Genomic DNA, 25,356 nt, shown 5'->3' on the forward strand with positions numbered 1-25,356 from the left:
ATGCTGACGGAACAACCTAAACCGAATAACAAATCAACAAGCTAATCTACATCCTTCCAGCATACTTCCTAAAGTGTGATGTAACCACACAATAATACCACAGCCTACAGCTTATATATCTCACACAAAACCTGAGTACCTGCAAACGTTAGAGAGGGCAGACCTAAAGTAAAAATTTGCATCTTTACATTAACTGAAGAACACATACAGCTCTTCTTGCTTTCATGTTCTGTCCTGGAACTGAACTAGAATCAGGATTAGCTAGTTATTACAAAGAGCGGAAAAAAAAAAAACCCTCAGAAGATTTCTGATTAGGATGGAATACAGCAGAAAACAAAATGTCAAAATGTGGGAAGAAAGTCTTCTCACAGGGTCTGCAGTCCAGGCTTACCAGTTTAACAGAATTCAGTAGGTCAAATAACGAGTGGGTATGAAATCTTGACCCAATTAAATCCACGGCAAAAATCCCATGGATTTTTCTGGGACCAGGATTTCAGTCTGGTTGCACTGTGTCCAAATGCTGACCTTTTGTAAAATGCAGCAAATATCATACAGTGTTTTAGACACTTATACATTCATATTCAGACAAACTGGAATGGTTTTGGGCAAGGAAATATACATGGGTGACTTTGCTGTCAGGTCAAAATGGGCTGCTGTTCCAGTATACACACTGTAGATGAAAGCATGGACAAAGAAACACACTGCAGTGCAGGCAGACAGTGGCCAAGGAGGGTGCTCTATAGAGCTATGGATTTTGTTATGAAAGCCCATAACTCCCATGATCCATGAGAGTTATATTATTTTCAGCAAGATGCAATGAAATCAAATGCAGATTAAAAGATGCCATTGCTGTTTGCAAGAGCTGAGGGGGGTTTTCTGGAACTCCAACACCCAAGCACCTGGGCCCCAGATGGTTTTCTCTCTCCCAGCTGCTTAGCCCACTGCTCTTCCTCAATGGGCAGGACCATAACAAACAGGCATTCCCAACAAGGGGGCAACCTGGGTTGTGACTGTGTGGTTGTTCCTTCTGCCTTGAAATCTACACTCCGGTCTTAAAACAATGCTTCTTCACGTCAGCTGGTTACAGCTGAACAATGGATTCCGCCTGCCTGCAGACTGCCTGTTCACGCCTGACTCGTGTACGGTGTGTGCTCTTCACACTTCCTGCCAGTGTTTACAGCCAGGCTGCAGAGAGAATTCAAGAAGTCCTGTGCTGGCTCTAGGTGTCCACACCTTTGTAGGCTTCTGCCTGTCCAGAACCAATGTTGGCTCTAGTGCTCTCATATTAGCTCAAGTTCAATGCATTACTTTAGGCTAATGAACAAATGAAAACTAGTATAACCTATTCCCAGGGATGAAAGGAAGAGCCAAGAAATATCAAAGTAGTGATGTCAGTTAAACCTCTTTACAAAACAGTCAAGTGGAAAGACTGAAAAGGAAGGTTGCTCTTTTACTCCAATAAAGGCCAAATAAAGAGCTAAACACTCTTTCTCCTTCCCATCATTACAGTACTATTAGAGACTGGGCTTTTTCAAATAGTTTCCCTGATACAATCAAAGATGTTTACTTTCTTTATACAGGTATGTCCTCACACAGTAAATCCCCTTTAGGCATTCTGAAAAAGAGAAATCTATTTCTACTAGCTTTATTAGTTCCCAGACCCGGAGCAGGATGAATTGTTTATGGTAATAAGTGATTTGTTTAATTTAGTATATTTTTCCTACTTGTGACTTGACCATCACATTATCTTAACTCCTGCGTTTGTAGGACTAATCATAAATATTCACCAAACAGATTATACAGATACATTTCAATTGATGATTTGTTTGCAGACCAACATCTCTGAAAATACCCAAATTACTTTTTATGCCCCCAAGGGTATGTGGCTGTTTGCCTAATTCACATACCATAGTTTCTGACAGAGGAAGTGAAATCTTTAAAATAGGAGAATAATGATGGAAGCGTATCAGTTACTGAACAGATAATAGTTATTAATACTAATCTGTATAAAAAATTGTTTACAAAATGTTTAGGGCTCTCAAATAAGTTGGTAAACATGACCCCTGGAAACCAGGAGTGAGATGGGATCATGAGACTAGTCATGAATCACTTTCTTCTATTTCCAAAACCTCTGCTACTTACTAATTTGTCTATTATCCTGCAGTGCTGCTCTGTGAAAACCTCCAATGATACTACATATAATACAAAACCCACATGCAAATGATCATGGAAATTTAAGTAATACTAACTAAGGGAAATTTGGCTGAACAGGCAAAATTTTATATATAATAATTTGTTTTGTAAAAAACATTTGCAAAATTACTTCCAATTATGAAAGGAGGACTGAATTAATTATTGCCTTTTTATGAACCAGATAGACATTTTGGAGTCTTGTGAGAATATTTCTTTAAAAAAAAGCATGTGCAAGTAGAATGTAGAATTAGGGTTAATAGAGTCATCAACAATAATCTTCTAAAGCCATAGAAAAATGACAGCAGAAAACGTCAGGTTTCAGAGGCATAAAACTAAAAGCACAGAAATTTAATAATGAACTCTAATTTTATCATAAAACCTTAATAGAGCTGGCTACAAAAATGTACTTCAATTTTTATAAACTCTCAGACTGTCCTGAAATCAGCAAAACCAGAGGTTTTACATTGCTTTTAATAACCTCCAAAGCTTAGTGACATATTAAAATTTGATTGTATTTTAATATCATCTGAAAGATTATCCAACAGCTGCAATTAGCAATATGTAGCTGGACCCCTTCAGGGTCAAACTTTGTGTATAGGAAGAGATGAGATTATTCTGGTTTTATTAGAAAGGAATACTTATGGATACGAGGCAGCAGCAATGTGAAGCGGAAGCCTTCCAATCCTAATAGCTGCCTATGGGCTCAGATTTCCTAGGTAGTTATGGCACATGGTGCTTGGTTGTCAGACATTTTGGGATGATCTCTGATGTAAGGTTTGGCTTGCAAGGGCAAGTAGAGCTGTCTGCTGGGAGCCCCTGGGGGGTGGCCACACCAAGGACACTGTCGTGGCCCTTCGCATTACGAGGCTGTGTGTGCGCCAGCTGCTCGTGCGCTGAGGGGTGAGCCACTGGCATGTCCGAGGGACCAATACTTCTTGGGCTCAAGATACATTAGGGGAGACACCTAAACATTTGGGTGGCTCCCTGCTGGACCCCATGGCTTGCACCAGTAGACAGACTGGACATCTCTGAAATAACAGATGGAAATTTTCTCTGCTTCTTGTGTGGATGTGACTTCTAATAAACCATCATATAATTTTTTTCTCCTCCTCTTTAAACCAGCAAGGATTCTTACCCTCTGAACCCAGCAAGGCCTTTGTAAACGGCAGAGCGATTGTTTTCAATTTCCTGTTTAAAGGAATAGTCTAAGGGAATGCTGGCATGCTCAAAAAATGCAGGATTTATTTTCCAAGAAAAAATCCATTATAAAATTAATAAGCACTTACCAGAATTCACATGCATATCCAAATCAGTAAGCAGGTGCTTCCTATTGTGATTTGAAAAGGACTTCTCTCTGCTTTCAGCACTTTTCACGGTTAAGAATCAGGAATATTGGTACTTAGTTCCTATGTGGAAATATTTAAAACTCTTTCTAATGTATTTATGATGTTTTCCTATGCAGCCCTGCACAAACATTTCCAGTGTGCTATGACTCAGTATTTTTTTGAAGTAGCAGAAATACAATGAAAAGTCTGTTTCTCATAGTATTTTGGCAGAAAACAACTCTGTGGGTTGGTGTTGGCAGCACCACAGTCTAAGAATAGGGCACTTCTCAGGCAGAAAGTTGTTGAATTTGGACATCAGCTAGGTTTGCCTAGGCGTAAAGAAGCCACTGTCTTCAGGGAAAGGAGTAATTTGGAAATACTTATCCTACAAGTTAGTGTGCTAGTGTCTACCAAAATAATTATTTCCTGTGAGGACTACTCAGAATGAAGTAATATCAAAAAATATATTCCATTGGATGAGCAAGGTTGCTGGGCATCCCTTTGACACTTCCTCAAAGGGGCTCTTATTGTGTGGAGTGCTCTATTCTAGTTTCAGTTGTTCATAAACATGAGTAATGCTTCCTTCCAAGTTTGTGCAAATGGGAAGAACTGTAAAAGTGCAGCGCTTCACCATCCATGTACTGTGCTGATAGCACTACTACCATCATTGTGAAATGCATTGTGAAAGGGCAAGACATAAAGTAACACAACAACGAGCAAGTGAAAGAGTTAAAGCTTTTAAAATGAGCTTGAACATGACAGTCTTAAAACCTAATATACCGAGCTGAGCCTGGACTGTGCTGGTTCTGATGAATCCAGAGGAGGTGGAAAGGTTTTCTCTACCTAAGGCTTTACCCATAAGTACAGGATATACAGACTGTTCTTTACAAATAAAGGCAATGCAGGAAATTCCTTGGAAGCCTCAGCTACAGCATTCCCTCACTATGGGTAACATTTGCCTAGTGACTCAAGTGTCTACACCACCAGTTTGATTTCATCCTTACTTCGCGCCAGGGCTCTGGATTCCTGATTATCCATACTATTCATGTGCTGCTTTTGGCAGCAAAAATTTTGGTCAATTATTTCCCTCCAAAAGGAAATGCTGGCACAGATGGCGGAGAAGCCAAGTCCAGTCAGATCATATTGGATGTGTAATTCCCAGGCTTGGACTCCTGTTCCATGGGACTGCCATTTAGCACAGCCCCAGAAAGCCTTCCTCCCTTGGCAGCCCTCTCCAAACCTTCAGACCTTGCAGGACCTCCCATGACACTCCATCTTGCCCTCAGATATGAAAACATAGTCCTAGCAGACAGAAATCTTTCTACTGGTATTTAGAGATCTATGTAACTTCTCTGGACAAGCTGTAGACAGCCAGGTCTGGAAGCTGTCTTTTTGCACAAGGATGAATTTTGAATTTGTCTGCTCAAGATTTCTAGGCCTTAAGTTCTTTGGAAGATGCTTCCTCTTATTTAAAATTTCTTGTAATATATCGGCAGTGCTTCTTCATATCTTTTATCTTCAGCAGGACAAAGGAGAAGGAGATAAACTATCTCAGTTTGAAAAAATGAGACATGCCATAAGAGGATAACACTGCTTTGTTGCCCTATCTTCCATGATAATATATAGCATTCTTCACCTTCTCTACCCAAGAGGAAAAAGCACCAGGCACTGCAGCCAACAGAAATTCTTCTCCCTCTAGACCTAATTTCAAAATGCTTTTATCACAGAACACTTAGCATACATATGTACTCACCTGTGGGCCTTATTCCAGGTACTCCTACCTAAACACTGGCCTCTAATGAAGCAACAGCCGTATGTCAGGTTACAGGCAAGTGACAGATGGAGTTAATCATGCAGTTTTGAGCCATTCTCCCCCAGCTCATTAATCTACCTCCTTTAAGACTTGTTCTAACAGTTCAAACCAGGAATAGGTACAGCCAGAAGAAAAGGTTACAACTTTGAAACTGGAAGCCAGGAATGTACATGTGTGAACTCCTGCCCCTTTCCAACAAACACAAATGAAGAGCTTCATCTACTAGCATTAAAAATAATCAGTCTGTCAAGGAAAGATTTCTTTCCCCAAAGGGAAGGCTTCTCTCAAGCTCTCTTTCAGGTTTGTATGTGTTTGATGGTAGCACTTAGTCCTATGTTAGTGACACATTAGGACAGCTATCTTGAGGGCTGGAAACAAAAATTTCACATCTTTCCAAAAGAGAAAGTTCCTTTTCCACCATGACATGTCTTATTTAGTTCTGGCCCTGGAAGGTTCCTATGTACCAGACACCAGTTGTAACATTTTAATTTACAGAAAAACAACTTAAAATTCCCTCTGAAGGAGTATATTGATATTTCCTTCTAAGGGTAATGGTTGTACTTGTGATATGAAGGCACCTGGACTCAAAGAAAGAAGGATATAAAAACACTCAGAATGTGGTGAAAATTCATCAGTGTGCATGGGAAATGACAACATGGAATGGAGGCCATCAGAAAACTGGTCAGATCTTGCAAGGTACAGAGCTTACCAGGGCTACTCGTAGAGGTTCCTAGCTCTGCCACTAACCTAAGGCAAGTCCTTGGGACTGTCTCTTCACCTTGCTGTGATTCCATTCTCCATCTGCAAAGTGAAGATAACAACATGTCACTTTATGAAGAGCTTCAGGTGACAAATACAACATAACTCCTTGGGCCAGCTTACTGGATATAGTAGGAGGTGAATAATATACATAATTGATTGTCTTCCTAGTTAAAAATAGCATGTCAGTTTGTTACACTCTTTCTGTCACTCCACTTCTGCACCTCTACAGCAGCTAGTTAAAGCACACTTTGCTTGTAAGCAAAATGTAAAAGAATCAATCTTCCATCTGTACCAAGGATGCATAGCACTGTTCAAAACACATCATTACTTGGAGCAGCAATGGAAGAATCAAGATGTTTTAAGAATTGCAGTCATAAGAAAGAAAGCATTTACTTCAGCAGCTGACAACATACAAGCATGCAGAACAAGCAAAATAATGCCAGCATAGACTACTCACTCAAGGTCTGCATCATGGTTCTTTATGGTAGGGAAGCATAGGAAGATTCTCTCAGACAACGGTTAAATTTAATCTTACTGTGTAGTTGCAGGACAGTACACGGACATAAAAGTTAATTGTCTATAGTAGTTAAAAGGGAATTTAGTGACTTACTGTCTTCCATCAGATTGGAGTCTTCAGAAATAAGTGAAAGATAGTATATTGATGCAATTATTCTTCTAGTATGCATATACAGTTTTATTTGCTTGAGAACAGGAGTATGTGCTGGGAACAATTATGGCACTATACAACTTCCAGTGACTGAAGGGAGGCTTCATTTTTTAAAAAATTACCTTCTAAACTATCCACTTTTTAAATCATAATAAATCTGGAATGTCTTTCTTGACTTTAACAGCTGAACACTTGGCTGAGGATATGTGGGACATTACTCCCTCATTCTTTTATGTAAAGGCAAACTGGCAGCCTGCTTGGGAGTTTTTGGTACTCTTAAAGATATCCAGAAAATCCTTCAGAAACTATTTCTCTAAAACTCAGGTCATAGCTCCTGTCAGTGCTTGGGTTTCTAACAGTAGGCATGAAAAGCTATGATCAAATACCTAGACTGTTGTTTTATTTACATACTGTGAAGAGTAAAAAGCCCAAACCCATACTCTAGATTCTTGTGTACCCTTCAAACCTATTTACAAACCTTTAATTTACTTCTCTTGGACTGCAATTTCAGCCATTTTGTGATGGGATGGAAACATTCTTTTTCCCAAACATGGCCAAATGGCATTTTTAGCTCTTTCGATGCTCTCACAGCTCTAGTTCCACTGAAATTACAGTGTTAGTCGGGATTTCCATCACTGCGACAGCAAGCAGATCCTGTCTGCCAGTGTACAGACAGACTCAACAGCTGAAATACGAATGGAAAATGGGGTAAGAATAGAAGTCAATACTGCCTGAATTAATGTTACTGCAGAACACCCTTGGATAATGCTCAGGATATAGAAGGAGAGATACTTAGAGAAGTGGGAGAATAATGCAAATTTAAGAGTGAGGGCATACTGAGAGACATTTTCACACATTTTTTTTCCTAGATAAATTTTTATGTGGTTTGTCCTAAGTACAAGATGGCTTGCTGAAAGCTAAAATATCTTCTTCCCCTGCCCTCATGATAGCTTTGGCAAAAGAAAAAGATCACACATGTGAAATGGCACAGCCAAGTATCTAAGTGATTGGAAATGAATTATTTAAATTAGAGGAAGAGATGCAATTTTGAGAAGGAAAGGAGCCATACCCTCAGGAACACAAAGGTTTTAAAATCCTAGAAAACCAGGAAGTGCAGATGAGCCAAAAATTATTTGGGAGGAAGAAAGCACCCTTCCTTACTCCAGAGATCAAAGAAGAAACAATTAGGCAAAACTAAAATCACAGCTGAAAAAAAGAAGCTCTGAAAAGGGGAATACTGGCACCCCTATTCATCAACCCAGAGAGAAATGATACATCACAGCTTGGTCTCTAGAGCCACAGTGGAGAATTGCCCAGTGGGCCCTCTTCCCTCTCCTCCATTCCACCACTCCAGTCCCTGTTTGCAATCAGTACCTTGGTCTGTCCTCACAATGGGAGAGGCACATGAGGAGCAATAAGAGATGGAAAGGAATAAATGGGACCTCACCCAGAGAGTGCACACTGTTCTCTCAGGTTTTTGTTAGTGGATTCTTAGAGCAGGATCTCCTCCTGCACAGCTGTTTCCATAATCTGGTTTCCACCTGAATGGTGCCCTTTCGCCAATGTATGCCAGTGAAATTCATGGCAGTATCTCTCTCTGCAATATATTCTGCTAATTCTGGGATGAGGGTAAAATGTACTCCTCGTGCATTTCCAGTCCATATCCCAAATACAGAAAGGATCTGACAGCCAAGATGCAGATTGTATATGTTGAGTTACCAGAGCCAGAAGATATTACCAGAGCCAGCAGTGGTTTTCATCTCTGTAACAGCAACTGAGCAAAAAGGTACTGAATTTTGTAACATTTTTGAGGGATTCTCACTACAAGTTAAGTTGAGACTATTTCATTGGTAACTGCAGGTATACTCATATGAGTCAAAAAAATGTGTCAGGACATTTACCTAGATACCACAAAAGTAGGCTAAGAAAGAGAGAATCTGATTTTTTTATCTTTTTTACTTTTTAATTAGTTTAAGGAAATTCCAAAACTTTCAGTATTGCAGGCAAATTACACCAATTACAAAGCAAAAGAATAATGTTTAAATTCCTAGACTGCAAATGGATATACCAGCTAAGGCAACTCATAAATTGCATTTGTAATTTCTGATAAAACATGGCCTAAAGGTTTCAGATACTAAGGGATATGAAAGAATAGTACATGCTCTTTCATCCCTTTCTATAACCACTCAATTTTCTTGAAAGTCTTCCTGTTTTACCTTCCCTTTTCTCTCAAATCCAAGATAGTGATGGGCATTGATACAGTTAAATATTTCTACTTTGGTGGATGAAAATAAATAGTTAATAACCAGAGCTTCTCACGTTATAAATGCCATCACCGGGCTCTCACAACCTGCTTTTGCAAGGGAAGAGATGACATTGAGCTTGCAAAGCAAAGGAAGAGAGAGCATCTACCTGATGAGTTGAAGAAAAAACTTTACAGAAGAAGGCCTCCATGAAAGCACTGACTGAGCAATGTGCTTGCTGCAGGCTGCCTTTACTTAGATGTTAATTGGATTACAGTTGCACGCATTCATAAATTGTGATAGTTTTCAAAATGTGAAGGTATACCAGATCACTGTTTCCTGCACTATTGGCTCTGCATTCAGGCAACAAGCAGATGCAGAAAAATGAGTATGAACAAACTACTACCAAAATATGTCAGTGTTCCCAGGGCCTGGGAAAACAGGCAGAAGCAAGATGGTAGACCAAGAGAGGAAGATTTTTGCTCCTAGGATTGAGGAAAGGTAAAGGTTCCTGAGCACACAACTTCCTGATGGGCCAGGCCTGGCCATCAGGAACTTGGAAACTGGTATTTGCTTCTCCCATGACGATGGAACCAGTGTACATGTGTATGTACTCCTGGTAAAGAAAGAGCACTGTGTCCCTAGGGAGGTCCATTCCTCCCTGACAGGAGCAGCCTTGCAGAGCCCCAAATGTAACCACACCGTGCAATACAGGGCTTACAGTCCCTATCTTGAAATGCACACTTCCAGCACCTTTTAAGTACTACTGAGCTTTGCAGAGGCAGCTTCCTAAGACTAAAATCATCAAACAATTTAACTTCCTGTTCAAGCATTGCCATTACAGTGGTTTCACCAGGCAGTGTATCATGTGCTGCAGAAGGAGGAGGAGAGAAGTTGTGTGAGCACCCGAGAGTGCAGCCTGGCCCCACAGGGAAGGAAGGCAGGTGCTGTGGGGCCCTGGGAGACGTGGCAGTGCCTGCAGGGGGAGGGGACAAGGCAGCAGGCCCACCATTAGCACCATGCTCCTGGGGATCCTCGTGGTGCTCTGCTTCATCCCCACTGCTGATGTAACAGGTAACAAAAACCCCCCACATTTCAATCCTTTCCCCTATTTTTCCTCACTTTGATCATCAAGGGGTAGAAGGTCTGGTATAGCTCTGAATTAATTTTGCACAAATTGTTCTTGTTTGGATGAAAGGGGAGAGACAGCATGCTGCTAAGTCTGCACATGGATCAACTTGATATAACCAAGAGGCCAATTTTTCTCCTGCCACAAGTATCCCTCCAAGATGAGACCCAAGAGTTTTCCTTTAATTTGACTTCTCTCTAGATCCATTTGGAAATTGCACGCATAGGCAGAGGGGTGTTTATTCCACCTACCCCCGGGCTTTTACAAGTTCTGCTCACAAGTGCCTTTTCTTGGGGGCAGCAGGTCTGAGCAGACCTGGTGCCAACACCTCTCTTGGGGCAGACTCTCCACATCGCCAAGTCTACTTGTAAAGCTTCAGGTTCCCCCATGGCCTGGCTTGGTGTGATGGGTTCCAGAGCTGAGTGCACTGACATCCTCACAGGACTAGCAAATAAATGCTCAAAAGCAGAGTTGCTTACTGAGCTCAAAGATGGGAAGATGGGACTTGCCAAGTTTCTGATTTTTGCATTGTTTGGTGGTTTACTGATACTTACTAGACACCTAGTTTCTTTCTGAAGATCTTCAGGAAAAAAAATCTTTTTGTGATTTTGAAATCTTGAGTCTTAGTGAATCTTCCTGACTCTTCAGTTTTTGTGGCTGAGGGTATTTATCTTGGTGTTGTCTTGCTGATGCAGTGTTCATATGTTCAGAGCTAATATGTCTTTCCAACGGGTACATTAAAATGCAAAGCAAGGCAAGGGATGATGGCTTTTGCTAGGGTAATCTTGAGACAGACAATTTTTCAGACGGCTGGCTGTGAACTGTTGTTACTGCATCTTCTCCAAGTATCAGTGTTTTGTATTTTACAGGGAAGTTACAGATAGGAATAAAAATCTGTTTTCCAGTACAAAATTTTTAACATAGAGAACATCTTAAAAATGTCACTTTTTCTAGTATGAGAGATGCAATTGAATATATTTTTTCTTATTTCTACATTATTTTTTACATAGTTCTTTTCCTCAGCGAAGGCATTGTAGTTTGCATGACACTGTGTTCACCATTTCTTTCAGAAATCGTAGGTTTTTTTCTTCCTTGTCCTTTCCCATGTTTATAATTCTCTGTTCGCAATATCATAATTGTTTCCACACCAGGCTCCTGGATTGTCAAAGAAGACACTAATTCCAGGAGGGGATAATATCAGCAGTAGGTTAACAGTTCTAAACACATTTCAGTGAGGTGTGAACAGCTTTAAAGCAGTGCTTTTGAATTGCAGCAGAATTAATTACAGTGTGTGGTTCTCAGACACAGGCATTATGCCATGGCTTTACAGACATATGTACAGTTGCTTTGCATGAAGAATTTGGATTTCTCCAACAGACTCACCAAGATTGTTCAACTGCTTAAAGAGAAGCACATGAGGTCATTAGCTTCTCAGGGCTCTCATCCTTTCCCCATCTATTTTTTTCACTCTTCATTTTCAAGGTGATTGATCCTTAGTACATGGAAAACACTAAGGCAGGTCAAAACCCTGCAGGACTTCCTCAAGCCATGAAGTGCACTATAAGCCTCAGGTATTTTGGTTTGGGAAAATCAACAGAATTTGTCCTGTTGTTAGACTGTATCACTAACTGCTGCAGTTTAATCAGTAACTGGTTGAGTTTAAATCATAGAAAGGGACTTAAAATACTAGTTTAGTCATTTCCCTTTTGAAGAAACACTAACATTTACAAAGTTTGGCCTCCTCCCCTTTTTGTTGGCTAAATAATTGCCCTGCTGTGGTCTGTCAGAGAGGCAGCTAGATCAAGTGTCTGGTATTTTGTGAAGTAAGTAATATAAGCAGCTTCCCAGTGCAGTGTATCACGACTGACCTCATCTTTTTACTATCGACATAACCTTCTGGCTTATGGTCTCTGGGGGTTAAAATCAACCTCTAACCCACCAGGGTTACCAGAATGCAGAAGATGGATGAGGCAAGGTTAGCTGAGATTAGGAAGACATCAACTAATTCTTGTTTTAAAAAAATAAATCACAAACTGCCAAGAAAAAACCCTGTGCTCAGACTGGATTTGATTAAAGCAAGAGTGTCACCTGGGCTTTCTGGAGTACTCCGCTGCCTGCAGTACTCACAGCAAAACAAGAAAGTTTAGCAGAAAACAGGTCTGTAAGGGCCAGAAAGAGAGGATCCTCCCAGCTGCACGTTAAACACACAGCTGGGTGGCCTCAAACCAAAGTAAAAGAGAAGGACCCTTGTACCTAGGAAAGAAGAGTAAACATAATTGAACAGACCACCAGCAACAAAAATGAAATAGCTTTGTTTATAACATACCTGTGTGCCTTTCTGCCTGTGGCTTAAACAAATTCCTTTCAGGTTTTTCCCTATCCCCCCAGGGAATTAGGTGGGCCATTTCTTTCCTGTGCTTACAGAAATCCCAAATTATCTTAGATACCTTGCTCTGGAAAATAGCTCCCTGAAGCTACTGGCATAAAAAAAAGACAAAGAATACTAAATATTTTAGCAGAATATTTTTTTCCAATAGCTGATGATGATTCAAGAAGAGTTCTGGAGAAAATAAAAAAACAACCCACCTCAAAATAGTTATTTTCCATACTTTGTCAACTCTATTTCACTTTCTTGGTGAATAGAAAAAAAATAAAAAACTTCAATGAAGTTTTGCTTGCATCAGGGTTCGATGATCAGAAAGTCAGTATTTTACAGATATTATTGATGGATGGCACTTTGTTTCATGATGCAAAACCCCCTCACATGTGATTATAAGAAATGCCCAGCACTAAAAACAAGCTACAAAAAAGCTTAACAAACATTTAGCGATCTTACACACTATTGCATATAAATCCCAAGATCCTAAGAGAAGGTTTGCAGCTTGTCCACACTGACTGAAATGATTTTACATTTTTAAACATCACTGCTTTTTGAAACTGTAAAAAATTATTTTTCATAACTACTATCTTCCTGGCTGGGTAAGGCCAAGATATAGGTATTTATTACTACACAACATGACTGAACACAGCTCTGAAGTGGCAATCATAACCCTATTTAGGGGAATGGAAACACCTACAAAATGTTTCAGAGTTTCACCATTTAACAAACCCAAAGTGACACTTATGAGGAAAAACTGGCTCTGTGAAGGCAAAAGCAGCCTCAGCCCATGTTTGCTTAGAATGGTCTACATCCTACTAAGAATGTAGTCAAATCCTATTCAGATCACAAGTGAAGTGAGGGATGTTTGGCGTTACTCTGTCTTCCCCATGAAACTAATACACATTTTAGCATGACTGACTTTATTCAATTCAAAAAAACCTCCAAGTCCAGAGGAGGAGGAGGACAGCAGGGCTTGTCTAACACACCGGTGGAGTAAGCTTGCCTTGCCCCTGTTGGCATTGCAGCCCAACCAATTCATGTGGTGCTAATTAGTGCCTATAAATGAAAACAAAAATATCTTCTTTAATTTAGGTTTATCTAGTAAAGCCACTTTGTAAAAATAGATTTGGGTGCTTAGCTTCAATCATGTAGGAGCTGTCTTCATTTAATGATCCACAAATGGGTTTTTTCCCACTGCTCAGCTGTCTGCATCCCAGCATCAGCAGCATGGAGCTGGGTTATCAAGCCCAGCCTGCAAGACAAGGCAAACAGTTTGGGCTATAAATACAAGAGGTGAAAATAAGTTGAAGGAATTTATCATTTTTGGTGGGTATATCAAAACGGACTGGTTGCCAATTATCACAGTATCATGGCAGGGACATAAATAGTCCAGAGCTGTAGTTAAATAGTGGAGCTTAAGGCATGAAGCTCAGGCCTAAACGTCAGGAATTCAGGTTGGCTGATGACAGTGAAAGAGATGGAGTAAGTCATTGCGGTCTGCAGAAGAGTCTAAATAACATCTGAAAGTTGTCCCTCAGTGATGAGATTTTCAGTGTTCTTTGACTTTCCTTTGGCCACAGTGAAAATATGATCAGGCTGAGCAATAAATATCCATTGGTTTTCTGTAAGTACTTGCAATGGAAACAGGCAAGCACTTTTCTGAAGTGTAATACTTCTGTCTGTTCTGGAACCCTATTTCAGTTGTCAACTCTGAGACAGAAACGATCTCCCCTGAAGGTGCATTCAGTCCCTTTGCAAAGTAGAATAACTGTCTCAAGTGAGTTGTGTAGTATTCTGCTGTGCTAAAGGTGGAAGAATTCTACTGCAGACTTGCAAATTGCCGCATAGGCCAAAAATCAATTTTCCAGCCAACAAAAATGTGATCAAATACCTTGTCTAAAGGGGTGGAATCCGAACCTCACCACTTACTAGAATGCCTTATAAGCCTATGTGAGAGCTTTTGTCGGAAAATGCTGATTCAATGAAACTGAATTGTTTTGCTGAAATGTCTTCATTTCGATGAAAACTCACCACAGGCACCACCTTAGGTAAAGACTTTCCTTCTCTGTTCTTACTTTGCCACTCTGTCCTAGGAATCGAAGAGCCATGTCTCTTTCTGCTGGAAAGCCTGGAAATGCTATCCTTCATCCAAAGTTTCACAGTGTTTGGGTTCTCTGCAAACATGGGATTCCAGAGCCGTTATGAGCTCTCCTCAACCCTCCCCCCCAACAATGTTGGGCAAAGAGACACAAGGAGGATAGGCTACAATCTTTCTTTTTTTAAAGATGAGGCAATTAGAGCATTCCCTGCCTCACATCTCCTCGTCTCATTTGAAACAAGGGCTGGTAAATGAGACTTTCAATGAGAAAAGTAACAACTTCAGCAGTTTCATGGGTTCTGCTGGTAACTGGAGAACCTGCTAGCCAAAGGTTGCTTTTACTGTCTGCACCCTACTAGTGGTCTTGGACATCTCATTCATCTCTTTGTGTTTGCTTTACTCCCTGGACCACATTCATCCCAAAGGAGTATCCTACTCAACAAGCCAGGGTACTTCATCTTCTTGTGCAGGCATGAATACACTAAGCATCATTTGGTCCTAGATATTGTTAAACACAGTTTTAAACACGTTTTCTGGGCATTCTGGGTCTGGCCTCCTTCCCACTTCATTTCTCTTACTAGCTTTTTTGAAGTCTCATCACACAGATTAAGTAGAAAGAATCTAGGTTTGCACGACATTTTGAGGACAAGAGGTACAATTGTCATTCTATCAGCCACAGTGATTCTCAGGGATCTGTAAAAGACTATCCCGACCTCCTATTAGCTGAGCTTGCATAAAGGCTTAAGTGGTCATACAAAAGCCTTGGCAAGTCTCTAGCTTAAAAGCCAAAACTCCCTTCCTCTTACTTAGGGGTCATCATTTGAAAAGAAGGGCCTCATTTGTACAGGATGACTTTTCTTTGAAGAAATTGTCTTTCTGCATAGTCCTTGCAGTGTTTCATTGTTTGGCAGATGATAGCACAGAGGTCTACATGTCAGAAAACATTTCCTGTTTGTGTATCAGTCTGGTCAATTCAAATTCAATTATACATTCATGTGACATGCTTTTTTACAGGCCATTCAAGTGCTAAGTGCCAGTGCAGTGTCAAATTAGTCAGCTCCTGAGTCCTTTGAGAGATTAAGAATCTACTACAGCTGCTAGCTAGAGAAATTACTTATTTTACATTAAAATGATAGCAGTTCATGCTTTTAGTGTTCATTGCCCAAGGTCCAAACCCTTGAATTGGTTCAGCAAATCCACCTGCAAACACTTCAGGAGTCCTTGAATTAAAAAGCAAATGTATAAATAATATTCTCTTATCTGAACGCAGTGTCAATTCATAGTATTTTCACTCCATAATGTTCCCTGGGAAATTGCTTGCTAAATGAAGGATAAACTTAGATGGCCTTCTATATACACACATGCACACAGTTGCAGCCTAGGCTTCTGAGTTCTGATGTTAAATCTTAATCATGGGCCACTGTCTCTGCTAGTGTTCTGACTCTGAAGAAAAACACTCTTGATCTCATAGTCTCCCCTAGTGACTATGTAATTATTTACCTACAGGTGGATTGCTGCAACAATAGCTCCTGTGAGAAACTGCTTCTGCAGATGGGTGGTTTCGTACTCCCTAGTAGGGAGTGTCAGCAGGGGAGAGGAGATATGGAGAAGAGTTGCAGGGGAGGATGTGTGGTTCTGAAGTCTCATACTGTATTTTATAAACAAGTGTTTTTCTCACTTTCTCCCCTCCCTTTCAGAAAACAAGATTTTAGTGGCTCAGCATCCTTTGCTCATCGTAGCTAACCAAACTGCAACTCTAGTTTGTAACTACAAATACAATGGGACAGGGAAGGAATTTCGAGCTTCGCTACACAAAGGAACGGACAGTTCAGTTGAAGTTTGCTTTATTTCATGGAACACGACCAAAACTAGCAGCAATTCAAATAAAGAATTCAACTGCCAAGGGGATCATGATAAAGACAAAGTCATCTTCAATCTTTGGAACATGAATGCCAACCAAACTGACATCTACTTCTGCAAAATTGAGGTCATGTATCCACCCCCATACGTCTACAATGAGAAGAGCAATGGGACTGTTATTCACGTGAAAGGTAAGCTAGAAATCTCTGTAGGCCAGTATCCTCTCTATACACACTCCTTACTTAATGGCTGGAGGCAGATTGTTTCCTTAAAAAAGAAGTTGGATTGCCTGGTAAAACTACATTCCTGCTCTGAATTTCCTGAAGAAGAGATCTTAAAATGATGATTAATAAAAATGACACATTGGAACAAGGAGTAAATAGGCAGAGATCAATGTTTTTGATTTAATGTACTTAAAGTTTTCTTTGCTCTTTTCTTAAAGAGACACCCACCCAAATACAAGAGCCTCAGTCGGCAATTCCTTTGTGGATTCTGGCAACAGTGACTGGAATTCTTGCATTCTACAGCATGCTAATAACTGCAGTTTTTATTAACTACTGGGTAAGCAACTAGCATTTTCCTTTGCTCTATATGCTCTAGTAGTTCATTTCTCAGGCTATACTTGCCATGTTTACCACTAACTCACAGATCCCCCCTTCACTACAGGATGACTGAAGTGTTTCTTCAACCCAGCTATGTATGCACACCCATGGTGTACCCCAAAAGAGCTGAAACACCAGATGCTCTCCAGGTGGGCAGTCAGGCCTCTGCAGTAGAGTCCTAAAGCAAATAGTAATGCCACAGTGTTGGCAGTGCCCTGCACACCAGCAATACCAGGACACTGTCTCTACCTCTGCCAACTGAACCTGTCAGGGAAATCTAGAGCTACAAGCATTTCTGGCAAAACCCTTTGAGGCTATACTGACAGGAGTTCACCTAAAATAAAACAATCTATAGGGAGCCTTCAGTTAGCCCACGACCATCTGCACTGGTGTCTTGTGCCTATCCAGCAATTCCCTCGAGCAACCACTATTTCTGGCAGCTTGACTGCAAGGGAATAGGAGCACCTGGATCTCAGTAGTCCCTTGTCTGTACATCAACAGTAAGAAAGCTGAGACAGCCTTACAGATCATAATTTTTGCTTTCTAATCTCTCTGGAGAGTTGACTGGCCCAAGTCACATCCAGTTCTCCTCCTGGAGTGAAAAAAGAGAGGCATGATACTGGGGCATCAGAAGGACATTTTCCTTGACAAGTCTTAGGACTGTGATCTCCAGGGCCAATTTAAACTACTTACTCCATGTGAGAAAGACTTGAACATAGAGAACTCAATTCCTTGCACTCTGGCTTTCCCCTCAATGTTTGCTGTTAAATAGTGATTTTCAAAACAACAATTATGAGGTAGCCCATATAAAGGGTCCAGAGTCTCTGCCAGGTTAAATATTGCATATATACAGAAAGCCACTGCTAGCTGAAGCTTGAGATCTGCTAAGTGTTTCACAAAAAACCACTTTCTCAATCTGTGGCTATTTCTAATGGAAAACAATCAAAGGGGGCACTGCCGTAGGAAAATGAAAAGGCAGGTTAAGTGGTTCTTCTTTGTGCCCTGTTGTAGAGGCTGACTCCTCAGAGAGCTGAGAGGATTACAGCAAACAGCTGCTGGTGTTACAGTGCTGTGCTGCTGTGGCTGTGCCACAGATGAGATGCTATAGCTTCAAATCCATCATTTAGAATCTGAACCATTTTCCCTGTGCTATATTCATTTGCTACCTAATGGCTTCACACTTTGCTACTAACATGTCTGCCCCCAGAAAGAGTGGCAAGGCTGTGTTGCCATGTGTGTTGTTTGCTCCATCAGTTTTTACCTGCTGTTATTACTGCTGGCAGTATTCTTTCAGATAATATGTCTTCTGATTGTGGATGTATTTAGAGTGTTGTTGAGTATAAATTCAGCTGCCTAGAATTGTTTGTGATATTGTAAAAAAAGGTATCCTAATTGTGATACTAGACAGACATGGCAAGCCTGATCAGTTCCTGAAAGCAGCTAAAGATTTGTCTATTTTCATATAGTCTGCCTTCCCTGAAGAAAAACTGCTTTCCGTTGCAAAAGTAGCAGTCTTTGATCCTGTAACAGCCCAACATTCACTCATGCTAGCAAAATGTCTTTCTCCCATGCAAAACTACCTCTTGGGTGAATTAGAAATCCTGTATTATGGAGATGAACACACAGAGATAAAGCTTTTGTATCTAATGCTTTACGTGCATTGACTGCATTACATGGCTTAAGCAGTATGTAACTTACATTCAACACTTTGCATATATATAACATTAATATAAAACAGCTTAAAATATTTCATAGTAACTGCCCCACTCTGCACATACTACATACACATCAGATTTTCTAATGCAAACTCCAATTCCACAGCATCTCCTCCAATTCCACAGCATCCTATGCATATATACTGCAGCATATGCAACTATTTTTGTACATAGGAAGGGAATTTCAGTAAAAAGGAGATTGCAAAACAGTGTATGATGAGTATTAAGGAAAAAGCATGGAAGCACTTTACTTACCCCTGATCAATAAAGCCTTAAGCTATGTAAAAAACACCAACCTTGTGCACAGCCTGCAGCAGTCAGAGGCTGAAATTCTGCTGTAGCCACAGATTTCCTCTGTGATTTTAGGCAAATTATTTCACCTGTCTTCTGCTACTCTTATTTCTGAAAGAGCTGATGCTTCCCTTGTCTCACAGGGGCATTATAAGCAGGAATTCAACAGTGGAAATAAGATTTTTGCGGCCCAGATATGGAGACATAAAAGATTAACATCAGCTCTGATTCTTTCACTGCTTAAAGGAAGATTCAGAACAACATACGCATTGTGTCTCACTGCTGTAAATGGTAGGAAAACCATTATACACATAGTCTGGGCTGATTTTTCTTGCTCTTATTCTGTTCAAGTTAAGCTAATTTCTCTTTTCCTCCTAATAAATAAGGACAGCCTTCACAGCTCAGACTCTACTGTTTCTGCTGAATCATTCCACAGATGAGAGAGGCAAGATGATGGTGAGAGGTATCAGTTTGTATCCTTGGTGTGTAGCATTCCTTTACCTGAAGAACTAGCACTGTAAATCTCTCACCAGATAAGATGGAGACTAACTTTCAGGTTGGGCAAATTCCATAGATTATTTGATGAGAACATGTGTTCTAATTCTTTTGTTAATGTATTTAAACCTGAAGCTGCCTTACGAATATGCCTGCTTCCCTGAACAAGGACCTAGGGCCAGACCTGTCAGCAGTTAACATGAGAGTTTTCACAGTTCTCTTCACCCTTCCCCACAGCAAAAATCCAAAAAGAATATGTACCATCAGAGTGACTACATGAACATGACTCCCCGGCACCCGCCATACCAGAAGAACAAGGGTTACCCGTCCTATGCGCCAACACGGGACTACACCGCCTATCGGTCCTGGCAGCCCTGATCCCAGCAGCGCACCCACCAGGAGCCTCCTGTCCTTCCAGGCAGTCGCTTGCTCTGGGGCATGGAAGGACAGCCTCTCATTTTCTCGTCGTGTTTATTGCTATTGTTCACAGACACCTACACCATAGCAAGTATTAGATAAACTTTGATCTACTAAAAGAAAATCCAGACCAACAAACAAATATAAAAAGGGGGACGGAGGGGGAGAAGTAAAAAAAGAATTTTTTTCCATGATGGCTGAAAATGAGGCCCAGCTTGTGTTGAGGGTTGTCAGTGGGTAAGATGGAAAGATGGCATCAGTCCTCAGAGCTGGTCTCTTCGTAATACTTGTGGTTTTGCTTAGCTGTTGGAAGAAGCAGAACTTCTGATCTTTTCCAATAACTACTGCCTTAGATTTAACCCTTAATTTCCTTCCCTGTATGTGTAATCCCTCAGACTGTTGCTGTTAAGCCTGGCAAAATGTAAAAAATAATCTTTTTTTCTCTACAAGACCAGGACACAGTTTGAAGTTCAAAACACGTGCTTAAAAGAAAGAGGAGAAGGTCAGCCAGAAGGCATCCAAGCTATTAGGCTATGGAAAAAATAGTTTGCCAGGACAAATCAAGCTGATAGAAAACTAGTAAACCTTCAGCATGTGAGTCCTTGGGCTGGACACTGTGTAGATGTTCGTAAGGCCACCTGCAGTCGTGACCAAGGAACTCCACTGACTGAAAAAGCAAGCAACCTGAAGACAAAATCAAGACAAGTGGGAGAGGAAGAAAGATCTGTCTTAATCACAAACAACCCCATTTCTGATTTGTTTGCCTTCTGCATCAAGGGAATGCAAAGTTATATATGAAGCATTAGAAGACAGAGACCTCGGATTTTGAGAAGATTTTTACTTTTATTTTTGAATTTGATAATTCAGAAGGTATTCTCCTGAGTCCTCCTGAAAATTCGTGCACATCTTCTGGCACCTAGGTTGTACCAGAGCGCTTACAAAAATCTGGGCTGACTTATGAGCAACTAAAGACCACTTGAATTTTTTTTCCCATAAGCACCCAGTTTTTGTGGTGTGAGAGGATTCTTCATTCTCAGCATTGTAAATGGACCTGCAAGTTCTCAGACATATGCAGGATCTGCTCTGGACACTTTGAGGAACTTTGTGTTATCTGGAAATTACTTTTCTCTCTAAATATGTTCTTCAGGACTGTCCATGCCAGAGTAGGACAAAGTATTTAGCAAAATATGATTCATTCTTTCAATCTAGTATGTTTACAATAACAGGACATCCTAAATTGTGATTGGGGTTGCCTTGGCATAAAATCCCTTTTCATACAGAAGAGACAATGTTTATTTTATAGAAACTACTGAATAAACAATTAAAAGAAAAAAAAAATCCACATTCCACCTTGAAATAAAATTTGGATTGTACAACATTTAATTTCCTTCAAACTGAAATAAGAAGATTCTTTCTCTCTTTGAGGAGACAGGACAAAAGTAGAGATGTGGGAGCATGACAACAATTTGCTTTGATGTCTTAACCCAAGAAAACAACTTCGGCACTTCCAAATTGGAAGTTTTATTTGAGTTTGCTGACTGGGCCCCAAACCTTTCAGTGTGAGTATTATATCACCATGAACTATGTTCCTGGAGGGTGCTGCACCACCCATGAGCAGTGATGAGGTGCCTCCTGTCCCCAGCCAGGGACAGCAGAGCCCTGATGGCAATGCCCAAGAGGCAGTGCTGCGTCTTCAGCATGGGAATCCAGTCATGGACCCAGCAGGCCCTGAGAGCCTTGGTCTGGTTCAGCTCAGCAAACTCAAAAGCTTATGACTGAACTGAAGAAATTCAAAACAAAGTCTTATTTATTCCTTCTCCTTTCCCCTCACCACATGCACAAACACTCCAAGGCTGACATTTTTCTACACACAATTTTTACTCTCTTCTCCTGAAAAGCCCCTCACTGCACCTTTGTACAGAAGTGGAGGCAGCAAGGAACATGTGCACAGAGCAGAGGGGAGGGAGCCAGGCAGGACACATGACAGTCGCTGCATGGTCCCAGCCTGGTCTGGCCCTCCTTGCTGGCACTGACTGGGGGGATGCTAATGCCTTGCCACCTCCCTCATCACTTGGAGGGGAGATAGGAATGATGCCGTGCTGGGGCTTCCAGACACTCCCAGCAGAAAGCAGCAGGCTGGGCACAGCTCTCTGTCAGGGTATGGCACTATGGCACTGTCTCACCAAGCTCCAGTTTGTCATTGTATGGCACAATGACATGTATGATCACAATGTGCTGGGGAAAATCACAACTTCTAGTGCATGTATAAGGTGAGATGGCAAATGTGTATCAAACCCACGAAACAGGATAAATGTTCTTTGCATAAACTGCATATATACATATTTAGGTATAGATGCATCTATTTCATTACATCTATATTCCCTAGAGTTTTATTATACTTTTTGCAATCTCCTTTTAAATTTATTACATAGATACAGTAAATTAAATCTTGAATGAATGTATTAGGCCTGAGGCTAGTCGGAGGAAAACGTTACTTTCTAAAGCAAATATTGGTATAATTTGGTTTCCTTCCCCTAACACTTTTGTACTTTCCATATTTAAAACATACTGATAGCTCCCAGGACATGATACTGGAAAGTAAGTCCTGGAACATCTGCAACACGTATTAATTTGTTTGACTGACCAAAATGGAAGGGGGATAAAGGGAAATATCCTAAACATAAAATGAAAAAATGAGGAGAATCAGGACATGAGAAAGCCCCAGCACTGTGTTAAAATGGACATTGCTGTTAAATTAAAGCTCCAGAGGGACATGAATTACAGACAGTTGGAGATGGGATACCAGAAAATTCCTTTTATCCACCACTGTAAAAGAGTAAAATAAAGTGTTTGCAGAGAAGCAATCCAGTTAAGCCTGGACTCCAGCTCTGCATATGTGGATTAGCATATTCAATAAACAGCAATCCTAATTTATTCCATCTGGTTTTAGGCAATGCAAAACATGCCAGGAGAGCCCTGTCCTTCCCTGGCCCTACCTTTGGGGTCTATATGCTGTTTATGGGATGATGTAAAGAGAAACCTCCCTCTGCTGCAGCTCTGAACTTGGAAACTGTCCCTCACGGAGGGCAGGGGTAGATCAGTAGGGTTTTCTGCCTTACACAAAGGTTTTAATTCAAATACAAATATAATCCTGCCAAAGAGTGATTTAATTTTTCATCCTCCTTTCCCCCACTTTTGGGTCTCAGTGTCAAATGAACATCTGAACTGCAGTCATCACATCTGAACAGCAATCAACATATGTTGCAAGGGGTCAACCAAGGGTTGTGCGGCTCCAGCCCCTGCGTGCTGATTCCTGTTCTGCATGTCTCCAGCACAGCACAGTACCACACCTGGCTCTTCTTCGCTTCCAGGAACCAAAGCCCTAGAAGACAAATGCTGAGGAGGTAGCCTGTGTTATCTCTGCAGTGTCTTGAACCCTCCCCATTGGGGCAGTCAGGCTCACTAAAGCCAAAAGTCTTGGACGTTCCTTCTAGTCTGAATATTTCAAATTCCAGTATCATCCTTCTGTATAACATTTTTTTTAAAATACCTCTTATTTCTTCTGTAGCTATAAATGTGAACCCTGCATCCCTGCCAAACAACATCATATCTTCCTTCTTTGTGCATCATCTTTTTCCATTCATTTCTAGTCCAGACTCAGCAGTTCAGGAACCCATCCTATTTGTTAATCTCTAACACCATTGTGCAGCCTTCCACATGTACCCCTGCCTGACTAGTTATTTGCTTCACAAAGACTGTTTTGTATGCCACATTCCTTTTCAGCTTGGGGTAGGGAGTGGCCATAGGAGATTGAAGCCATGTGGTGACTGGATAGGTACATGTTTTTTGTTTGAAGGATTTGGGGGTCTTTCCCATCATCAAATTTTCAGTTGTGCCAAACAGCCACGTGGGGATCCCACACACCACATGCTTCCCAGAGTGCATTTAATTTCTGTACATTTCATTTCCTATGCATAGCAGGCTCTTGGTTATTGCAAAGTTCATTATGCCTGCAGACATGCTCTGATAACAGAAGCAACTTTAGCTACTGATGGTATGTTTGACTAATAAAAACATGGTACAAAAAGCTTGAGTTTTAAGAGCACACTGGTGAAGGCTTCAGTGCTAAAGATCAAATCTTTCCACTTTCAGCAAGGCTCTTGCTGTGTGACTGGAAAATGTGTATGCAAGATGAATCACAGGCCAAGACATAATTTTGTTAGTCACTCGTACTAACCAGAAAACAGGTTAGGGTGATGAGAACAGGATCAGCTTTGTTAAGGTCCAGTAACGACTGGGAAAGGCTGAAACAGCACTAGGCAGTAATTTGTAGCCAAAGCCAGTGTCTTTAAGTGGCTGTGAGAGGGAAACTATCTGCTTATCTTGATGCAAATGGATTGTTCTTCACAATTAGGTGCTTTTGTTAGAGCATCACATTACAGTATGTTACCATTCCAGCCTCAAAGGCATGCAGATAGTATGATGTGGATAATTTGGCTGACAAAGTATTAGGAGGCTGCCAATTTCATATAAATCCATTTGAAAAGAAACAAAAAGTTGAATGATCTCAAATTTGTGGTGGATTTTTTTGTTTGTTTCTTTGCATTTTTTTTTTCCTTACTGGATCTTCAGGATTGAGGCACTGGTTCTTATTTCCTGCACCTCCTGCTTTGTTGTTATTGTTGTTGCTGTTTTCTTAATAAAAAATAAATGTAACTTTATTTTTAGGTCACATAAACTTACCAGGAGCTCTTCAGTTTCATTCATGTGGCCACTGAAATTATGAGGAATTTTCAAATGCCACAGTTTTCATAACCATTGTATCATTATGTGGCTACATCATTCCTTTTCCTCATTGTCTTCTTATTCCTTCAAGGGAACTATTCTGGATAGGTTGAAATGTTCTCACGGGTTGGAATAAATTTAGTTTTTCAGACAGGAAAGATTACTACCTAACCAGCAAAATCAAAGATGCAAGCAAGCAATTAGTAACAGTTCTGTGGAAACTAATGTAGTGGTTTCAATCTGGTAGGAGGATCAAATAGCCTTTTTATAATATCCTTTTCCTCTAAAATAAAGAAGTTTAAGAAATTACATACTAAAGTACCTTAAAAGACAAGATATCAGGTTGCGAAATTAAGAAATCAAAGGCAGGAAATGCCAGAAGGAAGCTTTCCTATCCAGCCTCCCTTCTGCCCCCTTGCGTGACCAGAGTGGCTCTTTAACTACGCTGCATTTTCCGTTCTAAGCCGAGCCCACGCCGAGCGGGGCCGGCCCCGCTTCCGCGCAGCGCTGCACGAGGGCTCCGGGTAGGGCCGGAGCGGGCGCTCAGCGGGCGACAGATTCCGAGTGCAGCTCAAACCCGT

The 25,356-nt window shown here is 40.8% G+C and overlaps 1 protein-coding gene across 1 annotated transcript; it reads left to right on the top strand.

The window, feature by feature from the left end:
- The first annotated feature begins 9,888 nt into the window (after positions 1-9,888).
- CD28 (CD28 molecule) lies at positions 9,889-20,795 on the top strand. Its single transcript, XM_010406669.3, has 4 exons — positions 9,889-10,077; positions 16,308-16,661; positions 16,913-17,031; positions 19,811-20,795. The coding sequence occupies exons 1-4, from the start codon at positions 10,023-10,025 to the stop codon at positions 19,949-19,951; spliced, it is 669 nt and encodes a 222-aa protein (XP_010404971.1). The 5' UTR covers positions 9,889-10,022; the 3' UTR covers positions 19,952-20,795.
- The last annotated feature ends 4,561 nt before the right edge of the window (positions 20,796-25,356 follow it).

Source organism: Corvus cornix, chromosome 7 (assembly GCF_000738735.6).
Source record: "Corvus cornix cornix isolate S_Up_H32 chromosome 7, ASM73873v5, whole genome shotgun sequence".
In the NCBI taxonomy this organism is placed as follows: domain Eukaryota; kingdom Metazoa; phylum Chordata; class Aves; order Passeriformes; family Corvidae; genus Corvus; species Corvus cornix.

Excerpts from the sequence above, each read along its gene's own strand:
- CD28 (XM_010406669.3), top strand. The coding sequence starts at position 10,023 with ATGCTCCTGGGGATCCTCGTGGTGCTCTGCTTCATCCCCACTGCTGAT. Across the intron at positions 10,078-16,307 it reads CCCCACTGCTGATGTAACAG|AAAACAAGATTTTAGTGGCT; the intron begins GTAACAAAAACC and ends CCTCCCTTTCAG. Across the intron at positions 16,662-16,912 it reads GACTGTTATTCACGTGAAAG|AGACACCCACCCAAATACAA; the intron begins GTAAGCTAGAAA and ends CTTTTCTTAAAG.